The 8645-nt window shown below is 30.9% G+C and overlaps 2 protein-coding genes across 2 annotated transcripts; one reads left to right on the forward strand and one right to left on the reverse strand.

Annotated features, from left to right (window-relative positions):
- The first annotated feature begins 2264 nt into the window (after positions 1-2264).
- Positions 2265-4691, forward strand: LOC127242411 (uncharacterized). Its single transcript, XM_051261950.1, has 7 exons — positions 2265-2467; positions 2564-2649; positions 2764-2888; positions 3036-3138; positions 3695-3749; positions 3824-3893; positions 4214-4691. Exons 1-7 carry the CDS (start codon positions 2389-2391, stop codon positions 4362-4364), a joined length of 669 nt encoding a protein of 222 aa, XP_051117907.1. The 5' UTR covers positions 2265-2388; the 3' UTR covers positions 4365-4691.
- Positions 4692-5541: 850 nt separating this feature from the next.
- Positions 5542-8154, reverse strand: LOC127242353 (mannan endo-1,4-beta-mannosidase 4-like). Its single transcript, XM_051261863.1, has 5 exons — positions 7828-8154; positions 7081-7275; positions 6728-6850; positions 6014-6210; positions 5542-5896 (listed from the first exon to the last, which is right to left on the reverse strand). The coding sequence occupies exons 1-5, from the start codon at positions 8152-8154 to the stop codon at positions 5542-5544; spliced, it is 1197 nt and encodes a 398-aa protein (XP_051117820.1).
- Positions 8155-8645: the final 491 nt, after the last annotated feature.

An 8645-nucleotide genomic window follows, 5' to 3' on the forward strand; every position in this document is an offset into this window, starting at 1 on the left:
TTATATACATAACAAATATATAAAAATAAATAAATAAATAGATATGATATTTCTTACCTACAATTCCACTTGGTAGAATTTTATTGGTTCTTTTTCATTTTCAACGCCTTAAAAATGAGCTATGCAATTAATTTTTATACAGTCACTTATATATATATATATAAACAAACAAGGTTTTACTTCCTCGTTTTTCAGCTACATTATTAATTAAATATATATTAATTTTAAAAAATCGTAATAAAAATATAATCATGATTCAGAATATATATTGTTGGGAAGAATAAGTGTTGCACCAAATCACTTTCGAAAACCTATTCAAGGGTCAACTTTCGAAACGTGGTTATATCACAGTTGTAACACTGTACTGCCAACTGAATGTATGCGGAAAATACAAAGCAGTAAATGAGACAAAGGTTTGTTTACCTGGTTCGGATATAAACAATCCTACGTCCGAGGATACCAATCTAGGAGAAGTTCACTGATCAGTGCTGATTAAGAACAAAGACAACCACAACTCTTTCAACTCAACCTCCTAATATGGTTACCTTAGAAATTCTCTCAACAGCCTTTTGTTGTCACAAACTCATGCTGACAACACAAACTCATGCTGACAACGACCACGGAGCAGAGCTGCTCAGATTTTGAACGTCTCTCCTGATCGAAACTCCATTTTCTCTTTCCTCGGACGAGGTCTTCGGCGAATATAAGTGTCTAGCACTCACTCAATACATAGAGAAGAGAATGGTTGAGGTTAAGAGGATTTAACTTACTTTTTCTCTCACTACACATTCTCAAAAACCACCGCAACAACCACACTCTCTCCTTACAATTATCTATAAAGTCATCTTGCTTTGCATGTAAGACAAAACCAATAAAAACCCTTTGCACATAAATAGAATGATGTATTCATGCATAATTCTAATGCAATTTGACTACCCAAAACATTCATTCATTTGTCTTGTGTGCTCATCAATCGAGAGAGTGTAAGACAAGCAATGTTGTTATCAGCATGTTCAGTCTGATAAGACAAGTTACTCCAAATAAAATGTAAAAAACATCAGTAAGAAAGCATAAAGACCATATGCCAAAATAAATTGGGGTTCCAGCATATATGTATATCATATTTAATAATTATTTATAACTAGTGTTCACTCAATATATTTTACACAAATTTCAGTTAATATTATAAGAAGTCCAATATATAATCATACATATCTACAATATATATAATATATACTATATCAACTCACATAAAAAATTATTTTTATATTATTGATACGATATTTCATATCTAATATAAAAATTAATCCAACCAAATTAAAAGCATAAAGTGATTTTTTTTTTTTTTAACTTTTTTGAAACAATAAAACATACATTCGAGAAAGTTCAACCAAACAAACCCTAAATTGTGAGCTAACATCATAATAGTCTATAGCCATAGTGTTAATGTCGAAAAGAGATCGCCAACTCATAAACTATTACCGATCACTAAGAGAGAGAGAGAGAGAAAAAAAAAAAAAGTGCTAATTTGAAAATTAGATTATTGTAATAATGGAATTAGATTTTCTCTATACAATCTAGATTCCTTTATAGATTCATATAATATTGTAAAATATATATCTATTCAAACATCTTTTAATATAACTTTCTTTTGACGCGATTACATGAATTGAGAAAATCAAACAAGATAAAATTTGCAAATCAAGCTAAGATCGAACATAATTTTATCAATTAAAAAAAAAAAAAAAAAAAAAGCTAAAATCAAATATAAACAATTAAATTTTATAAGTTAAAAAACCCTAAAATCCAAAATAAAAATATAAACCCAAAAAGTAAAATAAAAAATGGGTCATTTCAAATGAGCCGTGCTAATCTCATCAAATTTCAAATCAGAAGTGCGTTCTTATTTATTTCATAAAGAAAAAATGTGCATTTCCGTGCGATCCATATATAAACACGATGCGGGAAGGCTGAATCTTGGACACGAGTACATATAAAGAAAGAGATTGATGTAAAATTATTCGAACAAATTTATCGAAGAATGTCCAAAATAAGCATTGTTCACGTGCACTAGCAGACCATGTGGTTGTAGTGGTAGATACCTTCTTGTTCTTCTTCCTTGCTTTCCATGGCAATGTCAATCAATTTTAAATTCATTATTCCCACCACGTTTTTTAACCACCAATTTTCATTGGCTACCCTACCCTACACAAATAAATAAATATCATCCATCGATTATTATTATTATTATTATTATTATTGTGGAATATTAATATATAGGGCTTGGTATCCTTATTATCTTCGACTTGGTATCCTTATTATCGTCGACTTGGTATATCTTCTTCTAACCCCAATAAATTCTTGTCGGAATTATTACAAATCTCAACTATGGAGATAGATTTTTTAGGCCTCAGCTCCCCCAAATTCACTATGGAGAATCCACTCATCCATCCATTTTCTGATTCAGGTTTTTTTTTTTTTTTTCTGATTTAATTTTTAAATGTGGGTGTGTTTGTGTGTTTTAAGGAAAGGGTTCGATGAAATTAAGATTGTTAATTTTCAGGCAGAGAAGGAATCGAGACATCCTTGTCACTTTGTACAAGCACTTCTTCACTTGATTCCCAGACCAAGATCATCAATTTAATCGAGGTTTTATACATATATATATATATAGATGTATATGTGTGTATAAAATTGATACCCTTTTTATTTCGAGGAATTATTCATTTGCTGATAAAAAGTTGCAAATTTTAATTGTAATAGAAAGACATGAGTTTGAGTTATTACAACAATACTCCAAAGAAAAACGAACATAGTAGTCCAACTGTTCATCCTCAATTTCGACCAATATTCCTTTTCGACCTAAATGACACACCCTCCGGCATAAGGTACCGATCTTTAAACACTGTTGTTGATGAATAATGCTAAAAATATTATAAAATATATCTAGACAGAGCTTATTTCTAATTTTTGATAAATTATATTGAAATTGGCATTAATATATGTGTATATAATTTTATTTTATTTTTTTGAAGAAATATTGTTTCGGCTGAGAATAGGCCAACCGAGGTTGCTTCCTTAAACGCGATGTATTCGGCAAGCTGTCCTAATATATTTGGTGATACTATGCAAGAAAAGGTCTGTCCTCTTTTTTTATACTTTTTTGCTTTTTTCGACTTTCTTTATTTTGCATTACTCAATAGGTCTAAAGTGACACACGGTAGTTGCGCAAAACTTGATAAGATAACAGTAATTCAAGTTTTCGATTTATAAATAATTGTGATACTTTTATTCGTAAATGAGAAATGGTAAATTGTATCATGTGTAAAACTTAAATTCCGAGGAAAAAATTTGTTTCTATTGAACTTATCTATATAGTAAGGCTCTTTTCTTTTTGAAAGTTTCTTTTTTAAAAAATTACCATATAATTTTTATGATTTTTATAAAAATATGTTACTTTTTTCTTATAATACAATATATTAAACTAATGATCAAACACTTAAGATGTTAAAAAACGCTATAAATAAAACTGAGTAAATTTTGGAAAATAGATGGTTCACTTATTTAACAAGAAGATATGAAAAATACGCTCTGATATCATTTAATTGAATAGTTAAACTATGAACCCCGTTTATAGAAATAAAGGTTTATATGATTGCCATGACTTGACCATTTTTTTTTCTTGATGTCACAGAACGACAAAGCCAAGTTTGGGATGCCCATCGATCCTAGAAGACGCATAAATAGTGGTATGCTTATTTTCTCGCGAATATTTTATTTTTATTTTTGGTGTTTTAGCAATAATCGATGTTGTGTGGATCAGGATATACTCCAACAATAGCCATGGCTCGGAAAGCAACATTGGCTCGGTTTTTGGAGAAACGATTGCACAGGTACACATAGCGATCGAATATATACTTGTAAATATTTACTTTATTTTGGCGAGCTTAAGTTCTAAAAAGTATATATAATCTAAAGAAATTACTTTTGAGATAAGTTTGTTTGGTTTATGTTTTGGTTTTAAATTTTTTGTTTAAATGTTGATACGATTTAAATAGTATTTTAATGTAAAAAAAAAAATAAAATACTACTGCATGTATTTTAATTTATTTAAAATTATGAGAGTTGTATAATAAAAAAACTGAATTTAATTGGGTGTAAAATGAACATATTCTTGATTAAGCTCATTTGTACCTCTAAATCATAAATATAGATTATGCAAGTCGAACTCGACCGAAGGATTAAAACAAGCAGCGACGCCTCATATGATCAGGAATCAAGTGAATAACAGCACCAATTGCCAAGGCTCTTCGACGGCTATTACAAGAAGCAACAAGAGGAAGGCCAACAGCCTTGTCCGATGAAGATGATTTTGTGGGAAGTCTGAGACAACCTACAAAACGCTTCTTGAAAAATGAACCTTTTTCTATTACAACTATTTCGACAATGTTTTTCTTACACTAATTATTGATAGTGAAATTGTTATTGAGTGCGAGTCGATTTCGAATTTTTCATACTACATTTACAGTTCTATACATTTTGCCTTCCATACATACATTGTACTTGTAGAGTTGAAGATTCTTCTTCCCTTTAAGACTCATGATTGCCATAGTAAATTTTATGTCAACCTTAACTTTCTGGAAACTTATGTACTTCTTATCAGGTAATACTCAGAATTTGTTTGGATGTGATTTGGAATGTTTTGGATATTTTGAACTATTTTAAAATTGAACATTTTGGATGTATATAGATTGGTATGTGATGTATATGGAAAATAGATTTTAAGCTATCAAATTATATTTAAAAGGAAAAAAGAAAATAAAGGAAGAATCATTGCTAAGTAAACACTTAATTACATTAGTACGAAGCTTTTCGGGAAAGTTCAAAAGAAAAATCCGTAAAGTTTTAGGTAAAGTGGACAATATATCATACTAACGTAAAGTTAGCCCAATTCGTTTTGTCTTTGACTTGTACGTACCTTCCGAGACAATTTTCCAATAAATATATAATCCATTTAGATATTGCTCTAAAACAAGTACCCAAACTTTCAAATTCTTTCAGGTAGGCTCTCAAACCTAAAAAATACATCCTAGTAACGCTTTCGACAAAAAATCTTTCCCCTACAACCAACATGGAATGAGTTGAGTTGCAAGTGGGGGGATGAGTACATTCCCACATTTCGAAAAAACTTATAGAAAAATAAATTCATTTTGGCAATCAATTACGATAAGAATTAATTATTTTCTTCACCAGTAGCGGATTTAACAAGGGGCTCGGGAAGCAATAGCCCGCAGCCCCCAAATTTTATTTATTTTTAAGTGTAAAAATTAATTTTTCTATATAATTATATTAATTTTTCTTTTCAAAATAGTAAGGTTATCATCTGTTTATGTCTTTATTTTATGTTTTTTTTCCTTTGTTACTCATGTGGCAAGGAAAATAGAAAAAAATATAGTGTCAAATCCGCCAAGTGTTCTCCCCGCTCACTACCAAAATGTTTATAACTTTTATTACATGCAATATTATTGATCGCGATCAAAATCAAGCGAGTGTAGACATTCTACGAGATTGGGTGTTGATAACGGCCGCGGTGGAAGGACTTTTTTCTAACACGACTTCATAACCATCGCCGTAGCCGTCCATCCCCTCGGCCAGCAACTGCCAAAACAGAGCACCGCTACACGGCCCTCTATTCTTAGCACAATTATATACAGCATCATACATGTCCCGGTAATAATTTTCGCGCGCTTCAATAGTGAAGCCACTCGATTTTGAATTTTTTCCAAACTCGGCCAGCGCCAATGGCTTCCCTAAAATGGACTTGGCGTCGTTTGCGTGTTCTTGAACCCAATTCCTAGCGAATGTGAGCTGTGTCGAATCGTTGGAACCTTGTAGCCTGCAATGTAAGTAGTTTCGAAGAAATTCAAAATAATTCAAATAAAAAATATAAATGAATATAACATTAGATTAATTAAGGAAAATGAAGAACAAATTAAAACTAAAATTTACATACCATTGATCAGGGTAGAGATGAACTGTAGCCCAATCCACATTAGCAAGTCTATTGAGGGAAATAAAATCAGTCCCCAATAATAAAGAATTAGGGTTTAGTTGTCTCTTCGACTCCCCATAAAACCCTTCAAGCCCAATTTCCAGAAGATGGCTCTTGTCGATTGATTTTATATAAGCTGACATTTCTTCCACCCAATCCTGTACATTGTAATAAGTAGACATCATCGTTACACATACACACACAACTATACGAGTCAAACTTTTTTATTTTTATGGCGAAAATCCGCAAGCTGAACGCACGGATAAACACTCTCAAGCCGAGTGCAATAGCCCACAATCTTTTTTTAATAATTTGGTCTATTTTGACCGAAGTCAATTTCAATTTTAAATGAATAATAAATAAATAAAAATTTTCGGGTGTTGCTGATGTTGCACTAACTAACGTGGCGCTGACGTTTCAGCCACATTAGCGTCATGTCAGCACCGGCGAGACATGATGGCAAATTCGGCACGGAAAAACTATTTCACCAAAAAAAATCATTTACGAAACTATTTTCAAACATAGTCCATTTAGAATTCTAAAACGATAAGTAATCAAGTACGGACTAAAAAAATATTTTATCCAAATTCTATCTAAAATGTCGAATATTGAAAACTATTCAACTCATATGTCAGATAAAAATCAAATTTTGGCGAGTTTAAAGAGAATACTTGCTTGAACAGTTTTTCCAGAGGTATCAATATTGCATCGTGGTTCGTTCATGAGCTCCCATGAAAATATTGCAGGTTCATCTTTATAAGCTACACCGGTAATTGTGTTCACTCGTGTCAACACAGTCTGCATCGGTATAAATTTTAATTCGATGATTAAAACAAAATTTTATTTACATCACTAAAAAATAAATAAAATGATATAGTTAGGATCAAAATTACAAACAGTTGAAACTTGGCGTACGAAGTTAGGATCAAAATTACAAACAAACATAAACAAAAGTGATAGTATATATATGATATAAAAGATTATGTGATTTCTTCTAATTAGACACAACATGAAATTTATGTACATACCTTGACATGATTTTTGTAGAAGGTTTTGATAGTAGGATTGGTGTAGAATTGATCTTCATTGTCGACTTTTTCACCCTTCTGTTTGGCCCATTCCACATATTGGCTCCTCCCTCCCAAATCTTTATAATTGTTCACCATCGACAGTATCAAATATATTCCATTTTTCTTTGCTTCAGACACCACAAAATCCAAACCCTACAAATTTCAACAATTTTCCAATGAATAATATGTCATATAGAACGTATGGGTGCAGATCATGTGCTGATCTAATCAAATCACCATGGTGCTGATTTGATCGAGTCAACATGTCACATAAAGGCATACAACGTATATTTTTGCAATATCATATATTGAATTATAACATATCATATACGGTATTATAAATATGTTATGATAACATATAATATATTATGATTATTTGGGCATAAATTTTAATAAAAGTAAGTAATAATTACTATCTTTTGTCTCTTCTAGTAAATAAAAGTACAAATGCAATATACCATTTTTCTAAAAAAAGAAATAAAAATACTTTTTTATGACAATTCAAAAAAAATAAATAAATATAGATTTGGACAACGAAAAAACACACAAAATAGTGTTTGAATTTTTAACATTCTCACTAATCTTACCCTATTTTTTCTCATAAAATATCACATCAAATCACTGTTACACAAACTCAAATAAAAAAAATCGGATGAGTCGAAAAGAATCTATATTATAACCTAGAAGCATCATCCATATGCGTACCTTAAACATATTTTCATCGTATAAGCCGGGGGATTTTTGGAGGGGATTACTCCCGCCATCATTGAAAGCAAATGTTCTCGCAACATTCATTCCAATCTTGGAAGCTTGAGTGAAGACACTCGAAACCTTGTTGCTCGTTGAAGGGTTCGACCCCATGTACATTAGCCAATATGCATTGAATCCATTGAAATGGAAAGGCTTTCCATCCTTAACAAACTCGACGCCATTTCTTCCCACGAAGCCACCCACCGCAGGCCTTGCCGCGCCATTACAACATACTAAGATGGCTGCAAGAACACAAGTGATGATCAAATTTTTTGGACACATTTTATTCATCAAGTGTAATTTCTTAATTTCAGGAACACAATATATGTATATATATATATGTGTGTATGAGTCTATGTATTGATTAAGTTGATGTTTAAGAAAATATGGAAATTTCATTAACTGCAGGTTTCTAGATTAATTACAAGGAAAGTTTTGAGGCTATCTGTGTTTTTATTTTGATAATTTCAAACATTATTAGTATCAGATTATTTTGATCTTCTTCAAATATATATATAACATCTAGAAAATACCTTTATTGGCTTTTTGGCTAAGATCGAGAGTAGTATTAGTTCATATTGGTTTAATGTATGATATAGGGAAAGAATAACAAGAACCACCTATTTAAAATATATATATATATATATATATCCGAAACTAGATACTATGACAAAATGAAAACACAATTAAATACAATAATTTGCTCACTTATAGAATTGAGATTATTATACTCTGAAAAATTCAACGCATAATATATGGTATACTCTAAAAGA

This window comes from Andrographis paniculata, unplaced genomic scaffold, assembly GCF_009805555.1.
Source record: "Andrographis paniculata isolate CXL003 unplaced genomic scaffold, ASM980555v1 Contig86END, whole genome shotgun sequence".
Lineage (NCBI taxonomy): Eukaryota > Viridiplantae > Streptophyta > Magnoliopsida > Lamiales > Acanthaceae > Andrographis > Andrographis paniculata.

What these genes read in the sequence shown, in the direction of transcription:
- LOC127242411 (XM_051261950.1), top strand. Translation starts at nt 2,389, where the DNA reads ATGGAGATAGATTTTTTAGGCCTCAGCTCCCCCAAATTCACTATGGAG. An exon ending in AGATCATCAATTTAATCGAG is followed by an intron (nt 2,650 to 2,763) that starts GTTTTATACATA and finishes TAATTGTAATAG; the next exon opens with AAAGACATGAGTTTGAGTTA. An exon ending in TTGGAGAAACGATTGCACAG is followed by an intron (nt 3,894 to 4,213) that starts GTACACATAGCG and finishes TCATAAATATAG; the next exon opens with ATTATGCAAGTCGAACTCGA.
- LOC127242353 (XM_051261863.1), bottom strand. Translation starts at nt 8,154, where the DNA reads ATGTGTCCAAAAAATTTGATCATCACTTGTGTTCTTGCAGCCATCTTA. An exon ending in TCTACAAAAATCATGTCAAG is followed by an intron (nt 6,851 to 7,080) that starts GTATGTACATAA and finishes ATACCGATGCAG; the next exon opens with ACTGTGTTGACACGAGTGAA. An exon ending in CCTCTGGAAAAACTGTTCAA is followed by an intron (nt 6,211 to 6,727) that starts GCAAGTATTCTC and finishes TACAATGTACAG; the next exon opens with GATTGGGTGGAAGAAATGTC.